Source organism: Colletotrichum godetiae, assembly GCF_030913485.1.
Source record: "Colletotrichum godetiae strain CBS 193.32 chromosome Unknown BDP55scaffold_21, whole genome shotgun sequence".
Classification (NCBI taxonomy): domain Eukaryota; kingdom Fungi; phylum Ascomycota; class Sordariomycetes; order Glomerellales; family Glomerellaceae; genus Colletotrichum; species Colletotrichum godetiae.
In genome coordinates, this window is record NW_026851269.1 from 311,612 (window position 1) to 332,461 (window position 20,850).

General features: G+C 55.1%; 7 protein-coding genes across 7 annotated transcripts; 2 read left to right on the forward strand and 5 right to left on the reverse strand.

The window, feature by feature from the left end:
* Nucleotides 1-3,693: 3,693 nt before the first annotated feature.
* Nucleotides 3,694-4,720, forward strand: BDP55DRAFT_664283 (uncharacterized protein). The gene has a single exon (XM_060574934.1). The coding sequence runs from the start codon at nt 3,958-3,960 to the stop codon at nt 4,249-4,251; it is 294 nt and encodes a 97-aa protein (XP_060429465.1). The 5' UTR covers nt 3,694-3,957; the 3' UTR covers nt 4,252-4,720.
* Nucleotides 4,721-5,070: 350 nt separating this feature from the next.
* On the reverse strand, nt 5,071-6,373 carry BDP55DRAFT_155425 (uncharacterized protein). The gene is made up of 3 exons (XM_060565629.1): nt 6,129-6,373; nt 5,782-6,074; nt 5,071-5,555 (listed from the first exon to the last, which is right to left on the reverse strand). Exons 2-3 carry the CDS (start codon nt 6,030-6,032, stop codon nt 5,183-5,185), a joined length of 624 nt encoding a protein of 207 aa, XP_060429466.1. The 5' UTR covers nt 6,033-6,074; nt 6,129-6,373; the 3' UTR covers nt 5,071-5,182.
* A 288-nt stretch (nt 6,374-6,661) lies between these two features.
* On the reverse strand, nt 6,662-9,505 carry BDP55DRAFT_552542 (male sterility protein; the record flags this gene model as incomplete). The annotated part of the gene is made up of 3 exons (XM_060569217.1): nt 6,662-7,117; nt 7,192-8,899; nt 8,955-9,505. The coding sequence occupies 3 exons, from the start codon at nt 9,503-9,505 to the stop codon at nt 6,662-6,664; spliced, it is 2,715 nt and encodes a 904-aa protein (XP_060429467.1).
* Nucleotides 9,506-10,716: 1,211 nt separating this feature from the next.
* On the forward strand, nt 10,717-12,974 carry BDP55DRAFT_664290 (dihydroxyacetone kinase). The gene is made up of 4 exons (XM_060574935.1): nt 10,717-11,108; nt 11,186-11,950; nt 12,022-12,270; nt 12,346-12,974. The coding sequence occupies exons 1-4, from the start codon at nt 11,006-11,008 to the stop codon at nt 12,954-12,956; spliced, it is 1,728 nt and encodes a 575-aa protein (XP_060429468.1). The 5' UTR covers nt 10,717-11,005; the 3' UTR covers nt 12,957-12,974.
* Nucleotides 12,975-12,999: 25 nt separating this feature from the next.
* BDP55DRAFT_582636 (fungal-specific transcription factor domain-containing protein) lies at nt 13,000-16,216 on the reverse strand. Its single transcript, XM_060570840.1, has 5 exons — nt 14,849-16,216; nt 14,292-14,723; nt 13,827-14,238; nt 13,322-13,768; nt 13,000-13,258 (listed from the first exon to the last, which is right to left on the reverse strand). Exons 1-5 carry the CDS (start codon nt 16,072-16,074, stop codon nt 13,199-13,201), a joined length of 2,577 nt encoding a protein of 858 aa, XP_060429469.1. The 5' UTR covers nt 16,075-16,216; the 3' UTR covers nt 13,000-13,198.
* A 242-nt stretch (nt 16,217-16,458) lies between these two features.
* On the reverse strand, nt 16,459-18,299 carry BDP55DRAFT_664296 (uncharacterized protein). Its single transcript, XM_060574936.1, has 5 exons — nt 17,829-18,299; nt 17,687-17,764; nt 17,068-17,627; nt 16,620-16,958; nt 16,459-16,562 (listed from the first exon to the last, which is right to left on the reverse strand). The coding sequence occupies exons 1-4, from the start codon at nt 18,181-18,183 to the stop codon at nt 16,911-16,913; spliced, it is 1,041 nt and encodes a 346-aa protein (XP_060429470.1). The 5' UTR covers nt 18,184-18,299; the 3' UTR covers nt 16,459-16,562; nt 16,620-16,910.
* A 237-nt stretch (nt 18,300-18,536) lies between these two features.
* On the reverse strand, nt 18,537-20,604 carry BDP55DRAFT_610538 (MFS transporter). Its single transcript, XM_060571173.1, has 5 exons — nt 20,283-20,604; nt 19,890-20,194; nt 19,386-19,822; nt 19,121-19,320; nt 18,537-19,060 (listed from the first exon to the last, which is right to left on the reverse strand). Exons 1-5 carry the CDS (start codon nt 20,571-20,573, stop codon nt 18,698-18,700), a joined length of 1,596 nt encoding a protein of 531 aa, XP_060429471.1. The 5' UTR covers nt 20,574-20,604; the 3' UTR covers nt 18,537-18,697.
* Nucleotides 20,605-20,850: the final 246 nt, after the last annotated feature.

Below are 20,850 nucleotides of genomic sequence, written 5' to 3' on the forward strand. Positions count from 1 at the left end.
GAAGGCGAGCCACCCGTGAGTGACCACCGCGCGCCGGACTGGAGTCGAGTCGAGTCTAGAACCTCTGGGCGTTGTGTTGCCTTCAGGCCTCTTGACGCAACACGGTGGAGATGATAAAGATGGGGGAGGCGAGTCACAGTGAGTGGGCACTGAGAATGGAATAGGAAACAGTAACACAAGAGAGACACAGGATATCCACTTTCAGTATGCAGGTGGTGGTAGTTTTTCTCTCTCGCCCGCTGTTGGCGGGGAGGCGTTGCGCTTTACGGATAGAGGATTTTGTGTTGATCTTTCACGTTGTCGTCTCAAGTTGCTTTGCGGCGCCTCTTTTTCATGCAGCTAACGTTCTTTCGGGGTGAGAGGAGAGAAGACTAAGAGAGGCTCAGAGGGGGTGCCGAGTGTGTGTGTGTGTGTGTGTGTGTGTGTGTGTGTGTTATGGTTCGTGTAGTGTACCCTTCAGGACTGTACTCGGCCTTTACCCGTAAGAGGAACAGTTCAGGACCGTAGAGTCGGCCCTGAATTTATTGTGTCCGCACTATGTACCTATGATGGGCTTCATGCGCGTGGTTGCGTGCAAGTGAGAGACTGCGTATGCGAAGCGGCGGATCGTGGGATGGATCCCTGGCTCCCAGGGGAGGGCTGTAGGGCCTGAATTGCGTAAGGTGCTGATTTTGTTGCAGGATAAGCTCAACGACGGCCGAAGGGGGGGTTCAAAGCCTCCCAAGCCTCCCAGTCGGAGTAGCGGTGACGCACAAGTGGACGCGTGTGGGATGAGATGGGCAGAGTTGGGAATCAGTACCTATGATGAGATTGAGGGGGGAATGAAGGATGCGAGAAAAGTGAGGAATTGAAGATGAGACGAGAGTGAAAGTGAACTGTGATCACTGAAAGAGGGTGTATTGAATGTGAGTTTGTGTTGTATGTGTGTGTGTGTGTGTGACTGAGAGAGTGGGCATTCAAAGGCCTGACGGAAAAGCTACGAGACGAGGATGGCCCGGCGGCACGGTGTTGATATCTCTCCACCTTTGATGCGCTGTTCGACGGCTTGTGGGGATGGAATGAGGGCTAGCTCATTCACACTATTGAAGAGACGATTTGGGAGCTTAAGACGGCCGGAGAGCAGCCCGAGAGTTTAAGTCGCGGCGACTAACACAGTAGGAAGCGGCGATGCTTCTCTAGCTTCAGTCTGCTGCGTGAATTGACGGGCGGGAACGGGATGGCGGGCCTTGGATATCGTCAAGTCACGTCAGTGAGCATACCTACCGTAAACCTTTTCTGCGAATACCTAATGACGAGGCACTCCGGCCGGCATGAGCTTCGGCTCTTCTCTTTGACGAATGCTGTCGCTGAACAATGAAAGCTGAGAGCTGAAAGCTGGGCGTCCTCGGCTGGCGCGACTACTAATGTTTTGTTTGTATTAATGAACAGCAGCCGTCTCGCTTCGTTTCTTCTGACGTTTTGGTCCACCCGCTAGCTCGTCGCTCTTGACAGTGACAAGCACGACGTTTTGACTCCCGGTACCTTGCCTATGGCGTCCCGACTCTCTTTGAGTAGTTTGGTCGCGCATTCACGGCCAAGAACGATGAAAAGAGAGTCAAGGCGAGACGCTGTGGGCTGGTGGTGCAGGCGGCAAGGTTCACACCCTTGTCAAGAAGTCTAGAGTTCCCACGGCGGCCCCTCACTGGGATTCTTCCCGCGCAACCGCCGATGTCGCTAGAGCGCTGTACAAGGTCCAGGCATTCAGTTCTGGCGGAGTTGGTGGTGTGTGGAGTGGAAGAATGAGTCGAGCGTTGTGTGTGTGTGTCACTGTGTTGCGCGCCTTCACCCCTCCTTCTGGGTTGGTTTTGCTTTCCTGGGGATTTTCGTGAAGGAGGGGCAGAATATTGCGAAATCTCCTGCGAAGAGGGCTTGGTTAGGGCTGATCTCTTGGTGAAAGGTTGTAATGCTTAATGAGACTCAGTGAGTCCGATGCCAATGAGCATGAACGAATGAACTATGAGGGCTGCCATTCATCCACCCCCATCATCATGCGTCTCTCCGTAATAGGCAAAATGAGCAGCACCTACGGCGTAGGCTTCACGAGACGACAAGGTGGTATCGCGAGGATCACGTATCACAAGCCAAAATAACATGCCTGTTGATGAGTGTATGAGGAACATTGATGTCAAGGAAATAGTCACCTGAGTGAATGCGCAGTGCATCCCCAGCTGGAGGCACCCGCAGAGGCAGAGCTGGTGTAAGACTAGTTAGCACAAGTGTCGTTCGTCTCCCGGCTCGATCTCGACTCTTGAGCGCGTCTCTTGACGGACGAGAGGACGATTACCACGTTGCCAAAGCCTCACATTATTGGACGGGGTGCTATTTCCGTTGCAGGATTCGGCGAGCTTGTCATTCGCGGCGCAGTTGATGGCCACTGCTCTGTGCTTTGGTAGTTGAGACAGGCAGTCCCTGATCTCCTTTTCACATGTCAGACTCATCCTCCATTCACACTCGCCTTCACTCACACCCTCACGCTCACATCAACCAATTGTCACTCACACACATCTTTGGCTTCTGCTAGAGTCAATTAACCCATGGATTGGACGCCGTCGCATCGTCCCTGATTCACACCAGCCCAATCATCGCATACCGCGTCAAACAGTGTGTCGCCTGCTGCGACCCGACGTGCCGACCCAGGAGGAGGTCACCCAGCGGTCATCGTACATACCCGACCCCGTGGGCAGCGATTCGCTTCTCGCGTACATGAATCCATCCATCCATCCATCCCATCCCATCTCATTGTCATTATCGATGGATGGATAGGTACCTAGATTGCCGTCTCTCTCGCGGGCCTGAAATACGATAGCCTACAGGTACTCATCTGTTAAAGGTATGGTCAAGAGCTTACAAGAAGTGCTCCTCAGGGCGAAGCTTTATTGCCAGCCCCAATAATGCGATGAGAGGATTGCATTAGTCCTCCGCGAACGAACGCAGCTTTGCTCAGCCACCGCACGTTGAAGCTATATCCATGCCGACCAACCTTAACCACTGTCGTCCAACTGCACTGTTTCCAAACGGTCCCGTCAGCACCAATCATCACACGAGGAAATCCCAAATTCACAGTCAGGTTGTTGGTCTCCTTCTTCGTCCGACCCTCCATTCCGTACGGGCTCACGAACGCGGGACTACAGCCACCTACGATCAACCACACACCCATTCAGACTTTTGTCACTTCCTTCAGGAAGCCACCAGCCCCAGAACTGGCAATGATCCACGAGCCCACGAGGTCACGCTCGCTGTGACTGGGACTGGACCGGCCAGACTGGGCTTGAACGGCCTTGCACGAACCAGGCCGGGCCAGCCAGGCTTCACAGCCGCCTGGCCCTGCCGTCTTGAGACATGCGTTCTATTTCCGACTGGCTGTCGCAAATACTACGGCGACCACTTGGCACTATACACTGCTGCTGCTGCTGTGTGCTCTGGTGATTCGAACTATTACCAACAGCATGTGGCTGCCAAGGCTGCGTGTCACCAGCGTCCCGCAAAGACATTGACGACGCCAGAATCACAGGCTGCCGAGATGCCTCCCGTTCTAAAGTTGCTTTTTCCACATTCCAGAGGAACTGACCCTGCTGCCCTCTAGTACAGTAAGAGTCTGGAATCTGGAGTCTTGCCCTATCTGACCCCCATCCGACCCCCCGCCGATGAGATCAATCTTTCCCCTCCCCCTCCCGATCCCACCCCTCCAAGCTCTTAGCCGGGTCCGCATGCCTCTTTGAGCACGCCGTGGACCTCTGCTGGGATGATCGCTGTCAGCACCCTATCATCCCCGTGCGGGGCAGGAATGGGAGAGGATACCGGTACGGATAGATGAGCAAATCGTGGGATTTTAGGCCCCTCCCTTTCCCGTCCACTGCCGAGATCTCTCCGTATTGTAATTATTGATCGTTTCTTGTTGCTGACCACCCAGTCCGATGAATGTTACTTCACGGAGATGCTTCAGTGAGTCTGCGCTACTACACCCGACAAGCCACGAGATCACCCGTGCGTGCCGTGCTGCAAGATGGGAGCGGGCTACGGCCTCCGAGGCGTGTGTCACGTAACTGTCACATCCCGAGGTTCTGGTGCCCGCCCAAGCACTTGAGTTCCCTTCCTTTTCATCTGCTCTTCGGCATCCGCGTACTTCTGCTGGACGCACGGAAAAGAAGGAGAATGTTCGCGCTGTGTCCCTCTGTCTCAAAGTCTTCGACCCTGAAGTTTGAATGGTGGTAGTTGCACAGATTCACGGCCTGGCCGTGTCAATCCCCGTCACACCGTAGCATCACAGAGCAAAGAGGACTGGACTGCGTTCGATCTTTGCAACGCAAAATAGGGACCTCGGCCGCTGCTATTTGTCTCAGCCGTGCCGTCGTAACCATTCAAACCCCCCTTTGAGGCAAAGGCCTTCGCCAAATCACCTGTCCGCGCCATCACTCACGTATGATCGGTTGATCCCATAGCCAAAGTATCCCGAACAAGACCGATGAAGGGACAAAATATGACGCAAACAAGTGATGAGTTTCCTTGTCCGAAGTCTCATCTCTAGGTTCATGTCAACGTGCCGTACGTCCCGTTTCCTAACAGCGGATGTCCCGGCATGCCAAGACGATCGCAATTCCGTGTGAAGTGAACACACACATTGAGCGGCCGCGCCGTCGTCTGTAGACTTGAGATTTCGGATGACTTTTTTGCCAACGTTAATGCATCGCTCACACGGTCCACGAACACGACCAAGCGGAGACCCAAGTAAAGTAGGCCATGGAGCTAAAAAGCCGCAAGCCTAAATCAGCTCAAGTCCGAGTTTCCCTTGCCGCCTCATTCGTGTGCCTATTAGGCTCAGACCGAGATCATGCTTGCTTGGCTCATTACGTTTTCCTGCACATCCTCTGCGTGCCCAGTCCCAGTCTCAGTCTCACTCAGTCTCACTGTTGGCTAACGTGAGCCTCTAACCTCTCACGCCACGACATTGTTCCAATGGATAGCGCTCACTTCTCCTGTCTTAAGAGTAGGTAGGTAGTCATCTTGAGGAGTCGTGCCGCTGGCCCGAAAAGACCTCGGAACGGATCATAAGCTGCATACAGGTCATAAGTAAGTAATTAGGTAACGACACTAGCTATCGCCATCATCACAAGCAAGACAAGCCCATTCTTCCTGTAGTCAACAGTCAGATGCCAACGCCCATCGCAGCGCCCCAACTCCCCCTTCCACACGGCCCCTCTCCCACGACAACATGCTCCGGCGCCCCGTTCCCGGCAAACGGCACCTGCACCAGCACCGTCGGCTCGTCGCCGGGAAACTCGGTAAAGTGCCCCGCATGCACGCTCGCGTTCTTCAAGTCTGCCGCGATGACGAGCGACGAGGATACCGTGCCCGGCTGGATGTACGCCGTCGTCTGCGCGGGAGGTGCTGCTGCTGATGCGTCGTCGCTACTGCTGCTAATGCTTCCGGGCGACGAGGGCGACGGTGTGGCCTGCGACGCGTTCCTTGGCGGTGCTGGCGATGTGATGCGGATGAGGCCGTTGAGGACGACTGTCAGCCTGTGGTTGGCGGGGATCAAGTTAGTCTGCGAGTTTTCCAGTAACGAGAAAACTTGACCTCAGGCTACGCAGTCAAGTCTTCCTTGTTCCTTGTCCATCAAGTTTCGAAGAACTCAACAAAAAACAGAAGACGAGAAGAAGCTCGGTCGTCTCATGAACAGGGTACTTCCTCCCATACAGATGAGGTAGCTGTAGAGAGAGGCATGAAAGCAAAGGAAACGCTCACTGCACAGCCGGCGCCCACGCCTCTCCGACCGTCGTTCTGGGCTGTATGATGGACCACTCTGCGCGCGTGAGATCGCCGCCGAGGGCGTAGTTGAGAGCCGCGCGGGCTTCGACGGGGACGGAGGTGAGTTGCCAGCATTCGATGACGGAGTAGCCGTCGCGTGTTGAGAGCGCCGTGATGTTGAGCGGGGTGAAGGCTTTGGCAGCACTTGCGAGGGCTGCACCCAGGGCTGCGAGTCTGGGGGTGCGCATGGCTGAGATCTATCGCTATTGATCCTTCTGGATGTTGAGATGCTGCGTGAGATATTCAGACCTGGGCCGCAGTTATGAAGAGAAGATGAGACCGACTTGAAGATGGCTTTGAATCCTGCGAGGTTGGTGATGTGGCTTTCGGATGTCCGAATCCCCTAGCATGCGCCTTACCGCTCTTCGTGGCGCACAATGACTGGGAATTTGTTCCAAGGCCTTCCTGCGAGAGGGTTTTACTGTGACTAGCAGCGCTTTTGGGAATTTGTCTTACTTCAACGGCTGGCCATCAACTTCCAAGTTTCTGGGAGCTGCCGACCAGCCACAGCGTTCCTCAAGATCTCCATTGGGGAGAGTTTGTAATGTTGAACTCTCTTCTTCTCGGGTGATTTCATCGAAATGCTTGAGTAAACTCAATTAACCCCTCATTACAAGATCCGTAGATGCTCCAGAAAACCCTGGCTCTTCAATATCGTGCTAACGTTTCTGCACGCAGATTTGTTCGAAATGTTGGTATAGTAATCAATTTCTCTCATGGTCATGATATCCAGACAAACAGCAAGAAAAAAATGCCTTATTACAATATGCCAAACGCCAAATACGAGTCCAAAGGTGGTATATCAACCCCCCCAAAATCACCACTGCGTCTCCATCCACCTGACCATCCTCTCAACAAGCCCGCTCCCAACAACATCCCATCCATCCCCGACAGCAGCACTCCTCGCACCCGTCCTCTCCGTCTCAAACACAAGGCCCTGACGACCAGGCCTATCATTATCGTACTTGTCCTCAAAGAAGCCCAACAGCTTGTACGTCGGGTTCCGCTCCGGGTCCGGGTCGGACTCCCGCAGGCGGCGCACCCACTCGCGTTGCGAAACGATCTGGAACTCGAGACCTGCGTCGCGAAGAGCGCGCAGGAAATCAAAAGTCCAATGGAACAGGCGCGGGTTCTGGACCTGGTAGACGAGGTCCAGGTCCGCGTCGTCGGGGGACGACGGTGGCGCGCCGCAGGATGTGCAGCGCGGGCCGGTGAGGCGCGCGAGCTCGAGGACGGCGAGAGCCATCTTGTCTGCTGGCATCCATGAGGGTGTCTGTGAGAGGGTTCCTGTCAGCATTCTCTTCGTTCTCTTATAATTGCTCTGTATGTCATGATGAAGAAGCTTACCTCTTCCAAGGCAGGTAACGCCTTGATCACCTTTGCGCTTCGAATCATCAACGGAATAGCCTCCGTCTGATTCCACACGCCGCCCTCGGAATCGCCAACAATTTGTCCCAGCCTCAGCACCCTCGCCGTCATGCCGGTCTTGGTCGCCGCAGCCTTGACAATGTGCTCCGTAACGACCTTGGACCGCGCGTAGCCCATGTTCTGCGCGTGCTCCAGGTTCTCGACGTACGTCTCCTTGACTCTTGCTGGGATAGGCGTGCCCGCGGCGGCCGAGATGGAAGAGCAGAAGAAAAGCCGCGCGGGCGCGACCGTCTCGGTGCTCAAGCAGAAGTTGAGCAGGTTATGCACGCCGCGAATGTGCTGCGCCTCGAAGCTCGCGACGCCGAGGTTGAAGTTGACGGCCCAGGCCGAGTGGATCACCGTCGTCAGGGACTTGCGGAGCTCGGCGGCGGCTTCGGCCGGGATACCTAGGTCCGGGAGGCTGAGGTTTGTCGGGAGGTAGCGCACCTTGGTCTTGTCTGTTTCGGAGAGGCTGAGGCCCTTGGGGGCCAGGGAAGCGAGGACGCGGGACTCGGCTTCTTCAGGCGAGGAGGCGCGCGCGAGGCAGTAGACTGTCTTTACGTAGGGTTGGCGGACGACTTGGGCGAGGAGGTGAGCGCCGAGGGAGCCCGTTGCGCCGGTGAGGACGACGGTCTTGCCTTCGGGGGTGATGGTGCCCGGCTTGCGCTCGGGAAAGTCAGAGTACTTTGCAATGAGCTTCCTCATGACCTCGATCTCATCCTCGATGTCGACGGATTCGCCCGTGCGGAGAGCGTAGACGTGCTTGGACAGGGAGAGGACATTGGGGTACTCAAAGACGACGTTCTGACCTAGGGTCTTGCCGCCAATGTCGACGCCGCGCTGGATGTGGCCACGGGCGGTGCTGGCCTGGAGACTGTCGACACCGGCCTCGAAGAAGTCGGTGTCTTTTTCGACCTTTGTGAAGCCTAGAGTCGAGCGGAAGAGATTGACGAGATAGTCTTGGAGCTGCGGCAGGTCGAGGGTTAGCAGCTCGCCGCCGGCGACGTCGTCTTTTGGCGCCTCGAAGCGTCTGTAGACGTCCTCGATGAGGTCTGCGAATTGCTTGTAAAAGCCGGCGCGGATAACGGTGCCCTTATCGGTCCGGGGGTACTCTGTGCCAATGTCTACCACCTCAATCATCTCTGGGGAAACACGGCCAAAGGCCTCGGCTCGGGCGTTGGCTTCGTTGATGACGGGGCTCAGGGTCTTGAGGATGTCCTCCTTGGACAGACCCTTGGCGTTCTCGCTGGGAATGACAACGAGTCCAGGAATGGACTTGTCGACGCCAAAGACGACGACCTCCTGGACTAGTTCGTGTTCGCGGATGTGGTTCTCGTAGGGGATTGGCAGGACCTTTTCACCATTCACCAGGGTTACACGGTCATCAAGACGGCCGAGGTACCTCCAGGCATCTGGGATCGTGGGGTGAGGAACGAAGGTGTCGCGGGTGCGGTAAGAGTTGGGAGCCGGGTCGTCCGAGTTGGACATGACTTTTGAGGGAAGACCATCGAGAACGACGCACTCATGGACGTCGCCTGCGATGGGAATCATACGCAGCCACGGCTTGGCAGAGGCCAAGGGCCGCATGTAGTTCCAGTACTTGTCCCCGGGCTCACGGAACGAGGTCATGAGCTGGCCCATCTCGGTGCTGTGTAACAGTCAGTAAGAGCAAGTCATGAGAACTTGAAGTTAAAGAAACTTACGCCCCGTAGTGCCCGACGAGATACACGCCCGCTTCAACGAGTCGATCACCCAAGTCATCGGGGCAACTGCTACCGCCGTACAAGACAAGCTTGAGTCTCTGCAGCGCCTCAATACCTCCCTCGGTCTCTGCAAGAAGCTTCAGAGCATAGGGCACGCAGTGCAAGCTGCCGGGCTCCGTGGCGTTCATGGCCTTGACCAGTGTGGTTCCAGAAAGGGGCAGGTTGGCGTTGTAGATGGCGATTCTGTGACCGGCAACAATGGCACGGAACAGTGTCGAGATTCCGTGGTTATGGAAAAGCGGCAAGGTCAGGAAGGCGCGGTAAGGAATCCCGCTGGAGTAGTTTGAGATGCAAGCCGCGTGCGTCTGGAAGATGGGCTTGGGGAGACCGGTCGAGCCGGACGAGTGCACGATGAAGGAGATGCGCTTGCCGGCGTCGGGGTGCGTGAAGACGGGGAAGCGGTCGCCCGAGGGAGTTGGGAGGTCGTAGTCGGCCTTGTCGAGGATGCTGAACGTGGTGATGGGTGACTCGGCGTTGATCTGGGCCGCCATGTCGCTGTACCGTTCCGAGATGACGATTCTGCTGCAGTTTGTCTTTTCGAGGAGGTTGGAGTAGGCCTCTGGTGAGAGACGTGTTGACAGGTAGAGCACGGCGAAGCCCATCCTTGAGAGGGCGAACATGGAGACAACATAGTTGATGTCTGAGTTTGCTAAGAGGGCGACGACCTCTGCTTGGTTTGATGACGGGTTCTAGGCTTTGTCAGTTCGTGTGATTCCTCGTTGTGGACAAGGAGCTTCCTCGGTGGAGTGGTATGGCTCGGTGAGTCTACATACCTCTGGGAGAAGACCGGCCTGGGCATATTTGCGCGCCGCCTCATCGGCGAACCGATCGAGGTCCTTGGCTGTGTAGTTGACATAGTCGTCTCTGCCACGCGCCGTAGCGGGGTAGGCTAGGACATCGACATCTGGTGCTTCGTCCACGCGCTTCAGAAGCAAGTCTGTGACAGTGTTGAGCTCAATAGGCTTCACCGTCTCTACGATCTCGACAGTAGGCTTCTCAGACGTGAGGATTGACCGCGGAATCACGCCTTCCGTGTGGATAGCCATATTGAAAAAGGCACCACGATCTGGGCGGTTATGATGAATGGGGAGTAAGGAACGAGTAGGCAATTAGAAATGTATGGAAAAAAAAGGACGAAAGATGTTTGACTTTGAGCGAGTATCACGCTTGATATGAATCTTTACATCTGTCAACCAAAGTCTTTGGCTAATTCATCCGTCACTGAACATTGACATGAAATGTTCTTTTTGGAAAAGGTTTGGAAAGCCTATTATCTTAATCATCCATCCAAACTAGTCCCATCCAGATCACACCCGCAACCATATCCATGTACGAACAGGCCGGGTTTCTCTTCTCCAACAGTTCCGTCCGTCCACTGGGCTCGCTCGCCCACCATACCCTCCATTCCAGCCTTCTTTTTCCTACCTTACTACCACTGTATTACCGTATTACCGTACTGCCGTACCTTTTCCCACCCCTCACAGTGGCGACGACCGCAGACGCAGCCAGCCGTTTCCTCTCCTTCCCAGTGGCCTAGCCAGCCCAGCGGCAAGGTCACGAGTTGCGTGCCGAGACAACCGGGACGGAAAAGCCACTTACACAAGGTGAGGGGACACGGAAAAGCAACAACGGCAAACAGGCCGGAATGCACGGACCACTTCTCCGGTGTGAGTGTGCCGGACGGTGGGATGTCCGTTGTTCCCATGGTTCCCTTGTTTGCTTCGGGACGGGATCTTATAGTAGTATATCCGACTGACGGGAACTTTGTGAGCTTTGAGGAAGTCGGAGGAGCATTGCCAAGGGGAGGAACACGCGGGGGAGCCGCGGGGTGTCGGACGATTCTGGGTGAAGGAGTTTGCTATGGCGGGGTAATGAGGGATGTTTATTATGAGAGACGTCCATGAGATGGTAGTTTTCTTCGACGTCTAGTAGAACATTGCAGCAGTTTACGTACTTTGAAAGAAGAATTCACACGCTTAGCCTGCATCAATATGTCGAAACACTTCTATGATGAAGCCGAGGACCTCGTTCTTGATGCCCTCGAGAGCTTGGTGTTGCAGAATTCTGGCCTGACTTTGGACAAGTCAAAAAAGAGTGAGTTCAGCTAAATCCCCGGCGATGATCCAACCAGCATCGACAAAGAGAGTAACATACTAACTCGTGTCCAACAGCACTCTGGCTCACAAAAAATGACCCCAAGCAAGTCTCACTTCTCTCAGGAGGCGGCGCAGGCCACGAGCCCGCCCACGCAGGCTTCGTCGGCAGCGGCATGCTCACGGCTGCCGTCTCAGGCTCCATCTTCGCCTCTCCCAGCGTAGCGCAGATTTTGTCTGGCATCAGCCGCGTAGCCAGCCCCGCCGGCGTCCTCCTCATCATCAAGAACTACACCGGCGACGTTTTCCACTTCCACCTCGCGGCCGAGAAGGCCAAGGCCCAGCTCGGCGTTCCCGTGGAGGTCCTTATCGTCGGCGATGACGTCTCCGTTGGCCGCAAGAAGAGCGGTAAAGTCGGGCGCCGCGGGTTGGCTGGCACCGTACTCGTGCACAAGATTTTGGGAGCGTACAAGGAGACGGGCGCTTCGCTGGCGGATGTGGTTAAGTTGGGCAAGACGGTGACGGAGAACTTGGTGACTGTTGGCGCGTCACTGGAGCATGTTCATATCCCTGGCCGAGAGGCTGCTGCGGCGTCGACTGATGATCAGGTTGAGTTGGGCATGGGTATTCACAATGAGCCTGGATGTCAGGTGTTGAAGCCTCGGCCGCAGCTTTCCCAGCTCATCGATGCCATGCTCACACAGCTTCTTGATACCAACGATTCGGACAGGGCATACGTCGACTTCTCTGACGCCAAGGATGTCGTTCTTCTGGTGAACAACCTAGGCGGTGTTTCGCCACTTGAATTCGGTGGCATCACGGCAAAGGTCACAAATGCTCTGAGTAAGTGAATGCTGCCAGGCATAAAAATCGATTGAAGGTGTTCAGAACGTCACACTAACAGTAAGACGTAGATGGCCGTGGACTCAAGCTTACCCGCGTCATCTCTGGTACTTACATGACGAGTCTGAACGGACCCGGCTTCAGCATCACTCTCCTGAAGGCCAACCCCGAGATTCTGAAGCACATTGACGCCAGCACAAATGCCATCGGCTGGGCTTACTCCCCGCGTGATGAGACCAGCGGAGACGTGAAGCAGCGCCTCGTCGAGAGTAGCGACTCGGGACATGGCTCCCAGGACGCCACCAAGAGCGGCGTGCAATGTAAGTCCCAAACCCCCTCAAGATAGACCCATCAAATGTCCCCCGTTTGCTGACCAGAGCCTGGTCGACATACAGTCAACGTAGACACGTTCAAAAAGGTAGTCTCCGAAGCTGCAAAGAGAATTAACGCCGCCGAACCCCAGATCACAGCCCACGACACCCAAGTAGGCGACGGCGACTGCGGCGTGACCCTCGCTCGCGGCGCAAAGGCCGTCCAAAAGTACGCCGACTCCCCCTCCGTCACCGACGACGCCGTCCGCACGGCAATCGACCTCACCAACGTGATCGAGGACAACATGGACGGCACCTCGGGCGCCATCTATAGCATCTTCTTTGCGGCGCTGGCCTCGGAGCTGCGCAAAGCCAGCACGGGCGTCCTCGACCTGAAGGCGTGGACAAAGGTCGCTGTCGGAGCCCTCGAGACGCTGCAGCAGGCCACACCGGCGAGGCAAGGAGACAGGACGCTTATCGATGCGCTGGAGCCGTTTGTGAGAACATTGGAGAGCTCGGGAAGCGTGGAGGATGCTGTTGAGGCTGCGAGGAAGGGGGTTGAGGCTACCAAGGGCATGGCGGCTTCTCTTGGTCGTGCGGTTTACGTGGAGGAGTCTGCTTGGGGCAAGGTGCCGGACCCGGGTGCCGAGGGCGTCTTGGCTATTCTCGAGGGTCTCCAAGCAGCCACTTCGTAAGTAGATCGTTAGTAGTAGGTAATAGTATCTTGTATAAACGTACGTCATGAACAGAAAAGACATCAACGATTCTGGGACTTCGATCGCAGTTCTTCAGGTTAAACTACAGAGTACTATGGCAGTGGGGGAGACAAGTGTGAACTCCGTGCATTCCTAGACGCCGCAGGGATTGCATGATGCAAATAAAGAAGGCTGGCCTACTGGCCCGGATCCAAACTTGAGCAAACTAGTCGCAATAGTCATTAAAATCGTAGAGAGTCATCATTGAGTAAAGCCTCGAGCCCTCCAAATCCAGAAGTGACCTAACACAATTGTCAATACGCTGGCAAGAAAGTGTGCCTCGGGACAAGGAAACTTCTACATACCATAGAGTCAAATTGGCCCCAACTCGTCATGTCAGCCAGAGAGCTACTTGGGCTCGCATCAAACCCAACAAACTCATCTGCGTGTCCTACATCAGGGAAGTTGAGGTTTGCCAAGTGATGCTGCTCATGCTGCGGCTGTATATCTTCGTTTCCAGCCGCAATGAGAGCGGCACGGGGGATCTGACCACCATTCTGTCCGGCCTGATGGGTTATGGCCGGGCTCTGGTGCCGCTCGGTCTGTCGGAGCGCCTCGGTTCTCAGCTCTTCGAGGACGAGACAGTATCGCGCCGCCAGCGTTGACTCGTGGTCGGCGAGCGAGGCCAGCTGCGTCTGGCAGCGACACGCCGCGTTAAAGTAGGCCTGCCATGCCTCTGTTGGGGCCGTCCGTTGCTGGATGGTGTATACATAGAGAATAACCACGGCTGAGAAGGCGAAATAGGAAGTGAACTGCACGTGGCCCAGAGTTAGAAGAAGGGCTCAATAAAGAGGGTTGATGAAGGCTTACCCAGAAAGCACGGAATAGTTGCCCTGCCTGTATAAGATCATTGACGGTGTCGACAACATGCATGGCAGCGTCCAAACAGGCGTTTACGCTTTCTTCCGTTTGGTCCTTGTGAGGTATGCTTTTCCGACGGCTTTTGCCGTTTCGTTGCAATCGCGCAAAATTACTCAGAAGGAAGGGTCTATGTGTGAGAATCATGGCATGCCAGTACGCCAGATTCAACACGTTGCGTTGCCGCTGGAAGATGGGGATGAGCAATGCCGTGTTGACGCCGTCATCCAAGAACTGCGACATTTCGGCCCTCCAGTGCTTCAGATTTTGAGAGTACTTAGCCGCCAGAGCACATCTATTTGAGAACGATGAGGGCCGTATGGAGTAAAGATCCCGTAAGATCATGCTCACTATCCGGGAGAGCCTTGACTCAAGTCAGCACCATGCATGAGAGAAGGAATGCAGTGGATCACCTACTTGACATGAGCCACCGGAGCCAGCATGAGTGACTGGCCCCGTCCCATACGGGGCGTGATGTGGTCTGCATGGAGATCCGCGTCTTCTGAACACGATGGGAGTTCCTGATCAATGTCCTCATCATGAAATGTTCGTGGACGTCCAAGTGCGGCACTGAGATAGTTATCGAGACTGTACGCGCACCAAAACGTGCGACGGCGACATTCGAGCTCAATGTAGTTGTATCCCCCTGCCGGGTCCGCATGCCTATTCCTGTTCAGACCAATGGCGAGAGCAAGGTGTCCTGCAGTGCCAAACAAGCTCCAACAGTGGTTAATGCGAGACTGTGACAGTAGCCAGAAGCACTGGCATAGCCGGGCCTGGACGCTGGTCAGGCGTACGGCGCCTCTCTCCTTGGAAAGCTGGTGATCTGCAGCCAAGAAGTATCGAGCGCTGGTCCTCACGTGTTAGTGAAATGGAACGTTGGAGAGTGCGACATTGGACATGCGACAATGAAAGATTGCAAAACGACATGGGACGGAAGATGTATCCCCCGCAGAGTTTCCGACAAGACTTACCTTGCGTCTGCGTTCTCACGCGAATGTGTGGTGCCCATGTACTCCTGCGCCTGAGCAAACACCATAAATAGCAAGGCTCTCCGGGCCGGCGCGTCCTCCTGGCTCTTCATGGCACCCATGGTGTCGTAGAACTCTTCCAGCCAGCCTTCCACGGTGGGGCGATGCAGGAAGCGATGGGTTGGCACGGCGAACTCAAAGTATCTCTTCAAGAGCGTCGTGGCCTCTTCCTTGGACAGCAGGACGCAGAAGGCGCCGCTGGGGTCAAAGTCGGGGAGCGGCGCATCGCCAAAGGTAAAGATGGAGGAGGCTTGTGAGAAGGAGACGGCTTGGTGAAGGCGCTTCTGGACTCTCAACAGGAAGGAAACACCAGACGAGGGACCGACATAATGGCCTTGGAGATCCGTCTGGGTTGGCTCAGGAGAGGCCCGAGAGGGAGGCTCAGCAGTCCCGGGGCCGACGCTGCCAACGACGGCCAGACTTGTGCCGTTCATGATGGTCTCGTCTTGATGGTCAGTATCACCGGGGTCAGAGACGTCCACGACGATGGAGGAGCCCATCAATGCATCTTCACCACCACCAGCAGCGTTGGGATGGTCCGAGACAGAGACGTCAAGGCCATCGAGGTCCATTCGGGCGACATCCTCCCGAGTGGCCACCGGCGGCTGACGACCCCGTGCATAAGACGCGTTGTAAGTGCAGTGGGACTCGGTGCGGATGCACAACTCGCAGGGCTGGATGCCTGTGCAGCGTATCTTGCGCTTCTTGCACCTGTCGCAGGCGCGGGTGACGCGGACGCGCTCCTTGTCGCGGTTCCGACGACGTCTCCCGCTCTCCGTCAGAGGGGTCGGATTCGACGGATGTGTGAGCGGCGGGGATGCCAGCTGCTGCTGGTGTTGGTTGTGATTTCCATTTCCATTGCCGTTGCCGTTCTCGTGGTGGACGTGAATACTGCCGCTGCTGGTGCTGCCATGACGGCCGTTCCCTGTTCCGTTGCCGCTTGACGATGTATTTCCATTGCCATTGCCGTGTTTGTTTCCATTGCCGTGACTTTGATTACCAAGACCTCCTCCTCCTCCTCCCCCATTGTGGTGTGAGTGGGAATGGCGGCGAGCGCCGGGGTGATGGATCCCATTCACCATGGCGTTGGCGTGAGCATTGGCATTGCCGTTGCCGTTGCTGCCGGTGCCGATGCCGACACCGGAGTCTCCGTCGGTGTCCAGGTCCATTTGCCGTGTCCCTTGGGGGGCTTACTCCGTGGTGCGGCAGCAATTTGGCGGCAGACTCCCCTGATCCTGCTGCTGGAGCTGGACACACGGAAACATGGTCGAGTGAATGGAAGAGAGAGGGGAATCACAGCGCGGCGGACGTGGAAAGACGGAAATGTCACCTCATTCTTAATCCTTTTGGGAATGGGGAAGACAATGCGGGGTACCCGGCCGACCCCCGTCCTCCTAGTATCTTTGTGACCTTAGGCGGCTAGGCTTGGTCTCGCTTTGCTGATCCGGTTCTAGTTTTGTGATCCTTGTGGGTGATGGATGGTTCCTGCGGGGGAGGCTCCCCTGATACCCCCGAGTCGAATCGTCTAGACTGGCACACTGAGTTGGATGGTTGGGGGAAATGGTCGTGACTCTTTGGAGCTACCAACTTACATGGCATAGGTGTCTTAGCAAAGCTAGGGGTCTTGAGGCGGGATGGGAGTAACACGAGATGAGAGGTGACCAATTCGAGTTAGATGATTCTCTGAACGATGATGTGCTGACAACTCGCCAAGCTTTCAAAAACACAGAGACGAAGAATTCTGTTCCAGAGACGACAGACCACTAATTTGAAAAATGTCAGGGATCTACAAACGCGCCAACCAGCCGCAAAGTCCGAGCGAAGCCAAGCGAACCAGCAATATCCCGTCACCGGGGAAGGCCAGAAAAGGAACATTGGCACATAAGTAACACTCTGTACACCGAGGTGAAGAAGACTAGAACACCAAGGCAATCCTATTGTTCTCACAAAACGTGGCCAAAACTCTAAGTAGCATGATCATCCCAAGGCTGTCGGACAGGCGGGATCAGAAGATGGCAACGGCGTTGGGAGGGCTGGCAACACCACCCGGAACCTAACATGGAAACAAATCATCAGTACACTTTTTTAAGGCGACATACCCTCCAACATGAGTAATGGAAAAGAACGAACGAATGGGGGGAGAATCAGACTTCAAGACTTACCTTGAGCGGCACACTGCTCACGAAAAACGTCCATCTTCCCAGCTCCTGACACGTCGAACTCAGAGCCTCGAGATCAAACATTTCCCCAATGGGCAATCCCCAACCTCCCAGCAGCCATTGATGCAACAGACCGCCTCCCTGCATCTCCTCCTCCCACGCCTCGCCCTTCCACACGCCGCCGATGGCCGTATGCGGGCCCGCGATGGGCGCCCTCTCGAAACTCGGCGCGTCGCCCGCCACGGCAGCGAAGCCCGTCTCCCATATCCAACGGAGCACGTCTTTCGTGGGCTCGAGGCCGAGAAAGTCCGGGCTGGCGCGCGCGGCGACGGCTTTTTGCGCGGCGTCGTCTTTGGCATTGTAGCCTGCCGTGAACCCGGAGCGGATGAAGAGGATGTCGCCGGGCCGGAAGGTGATGTTTTGCTCGGCGGCGATCTGGTGCAGATGGGCGAGGGAAATGTCGCTGCTGGTGAAGGCGTCGAGGGGCAGTGCGTGGCGGGCACAGAAGCTGGCGTAGTCGAGGAGGACGCCGCGGCCGACGATGCCGCCCTTTTCAACCCACGCTGCGCTGTAAGTTAGGTATTGCGTGAGGATGGATGCTCAATTTCAAAGGTAAACTTGCCGTCTATGCCAATATTTCCTGGATTATCCAGATCGTCTTGAGTTGTATTGTTGTAGTAGCGTTTGGCTTTCTGGTAACCTTGGGTCATTGCAGTTAGTGCCATGGCTCACTTATTAGCAGTCTTGAATTGCGCAAGTAATACCATAGTGCCTGAAGCCGTCCCACTGGCTGCTACATTGAGTGTTGAAGTGTAATATATCATCATTGACGGTCCTCTTCTCACCACTCGGATGAGCTCTATTAACGAGTCTGGACTCAAACGGCGCCCGGTCGAAGCTTGGCTGAGAGGGATTGTTCAACGACCAGTCCAGCGACACTCGTTGGCCGGTTTGAATCTCAGATGCTGCCGCGGCGGCCACGACTGCGGGGGTGAGAAGGTTCAGCGCCCCTAAGCGGTCGTCTTTGCCGTATAATCCCCATGCGTTTCCAGGAGGTCCAGTAGGATCCAGGGGAAGGGATGAGAACGGCGGCCTTGTGGAAGGTGAAGAAGATGACATGATGAACACTAGATTCACAACAGGGCGTTACAATCGATGCCGTGGTGAGTCTTTGTGGGCGCAATGAGAATTGGATGAGGTGTGGTGAGGGTGAAGCTCCGCGAGTTGACTGAGCTTAGCGGTTGTCCATCGGCGCAAAATACACCGGCGTCGGCAGCCCTTCACTATGCCCGAATTAAAACCGCGTCTTTGCGGATCATTATCCGGGGTAAGTCCACGATAGTGCTCTTCGACATGTGATGTATCTCCCTCTCAATGCAGATAGGTTGATCGCTCTCACGTGAGTCATTTGAATACACTATACTTCCAATTCACATAGCTTGAAGAGGCTTGATTTCTACCGTGCCTGTAGACAATGGGCCATGGAGAGACGCGATACAGAGAGCTTAGGCTTCGAGACCAACAATAATCTTTACAATGATCTAAGATACATGTATGGGGTTCTGTCAGAGCGCACATTTACAGCACAAATCATACGACAAGAGTTCTATAACTCAACAGACCAGACCCTCTATCAGTAAATGTACCGAAAGTTCAAGTTCTCGCGATCCGTCAAATCTCCAAACGCCGTCGCATCCAGATCAACCTCAGCGACTTCCCCGTGCATCCGGTCACGTCTATCATTTTCCCACTTGAGCAAGAACCGTAGGGCAATCACAACCACAACCTCAAGCAAGTGAGCAACAATCATGCTCCAGATGCCCAACTCATACTTGGGCGCCTGGTCAGACTTGTAGAAAAACGGACCCGCAATATTGCCGACGCAGTATCCCAGGAATAGACATGCCGAGGTGACGACCTTTTTAGTGTGTCCGGCGATGTTGGCGGTCTGAAGTGAGAGGAGTAGCACGAATGAGGCATTGATGGATCCGGTCAACTGAAGTTGAGACTTGTTAGAACGGTGCGTGTTGGGAGGAACGCATTCACGAAAACGCACATAGTAGCAAATCAGCCTGCCGACCTGCTGGTCATCGGGCACGAAGCGGAGGCCAAACGCCCCGGCGACGTTGGGTAACAAGAAGAGCACCAACACGAAGCATCGGTTGTTAGGCGGCAATCTGTCGTTGATGAAGACGCACGCTAAAATGGCGATGAAGATGATAGCCCCGTATGGGATCTGAAGAACAGCCGTGATCACTTTACGTCGGTACGTTAGAAGACCATAGACATCTCAGCGGTAAAGACTGAAGGATCGGACTTACACGTCGAAAACTTGAAACCCTTGATAATAAGAGTCCCAAAATTAGACGTCCCTCCATTCACAATCGCCTGCAACAAGGCAATGGTGAAGAAAAAGTACAACTTATAGTCCGTAAACGCCTCGCGCACCTGATAGAGCTTCAGCGTCTTATTCTCCACGCCCGTCTGATTCTCACGTAACCGCTCAACGACAATCTTCTTCTCGCGGTTCGTGAGCTTGTTGCTCGTGATCGGGTTATCCGGCAAAAAGACGGCGATGACGATGCCCCACGCGCAGCACAGGGTGCCGACGATGATGAACTCGTATTTCCAGGACGCCAGCGCGCCTTTGATGTTGCCGATGCCGTAGCCTAGGAGGCCGCCTAAGGCGATGCCGATGCCGTTGGCGGTGTACCAGAGGCCGATTTTGATGGGTTGCTCTCGGCGGGTGTACCACATGCTGAGAGCTGTCAGCGTTCTGTAATCTGGATGGTGACGCAAAATGATAACGGCAGAGGCTTGCAGACCTGGTTATGATCATAAAGGCAGGATCAGCGCATGCTTCTGCTGCTCCGCTAATAGCACGAAGTGCAGCCAGGGCTCCAAAGTTTGGTGCAGCAGCTTGGAGCATGAGGAATGTGCCCCAGGCGAAGATGTTGAGGCCGAGATACTTTGCAATTGGGAATTTCTGGAGCATGAAGTTGGTAGGTAGAGCCCATATCAAGAACCCAAAGTAAAAGATTGATGATAGCCAGCTATACTCGGTGCCCTTGAGGTCGAGATCACTCTGGATGCCGAAAATGGCAGCGTACGAGAGGGTGGTTTTATCAATCTGCCCTTGTTAGACGTGGATCTTGGCCAGCAGAAATCAAGCCTTTTGGGGGCAGTGCTTGGCAAAAAGACGAGGCACGTTGACTTACATAGAAAAAGACATAGCAGACTGAAATGTATGGGAGAATCATCCAGTCTACCTTGCGGACTAGTCGACGCTCCTCTTCCGGGTCGATGGGTTCGTGCACCTCGCCCACGTTGTCGAAGAGTGCCAAGGCGACATCTCCACCGACCCTGGAAAGCTTGAATTTCTGGGGCTCACCTTCTTCCGTGGTCTCGAACTGGGTCGCACTCGGCTTGAACTCGTCGATGCCATGTTCTGTGCTCTGAGGCCCAGAGGCCTGAAGCTCTGTATTCTGGGAAGGTAGGTTGGCAGACATTACAGGTATTGACTTGGTCAAAATATCAATAGGTTGTGACGCGAGATCAGCATATTCAATTCGATGTAGCTAGCAGTTGTTATTATTCCATATATACACGGACAGGTCCACACATCGTTCTGTCCAGCTGCACCGTAGCTACACAGGCCTGGTCCGCAAGCAGACAACCGTTTACAGCAGCCCTCTTACATCTCGGATAGACGGCGCCAGAGCAGACGCGGGGAAACGTGGAGGGACGGCGTTACTAGGGAGGATCATGGGGAATAGACCGGCCACT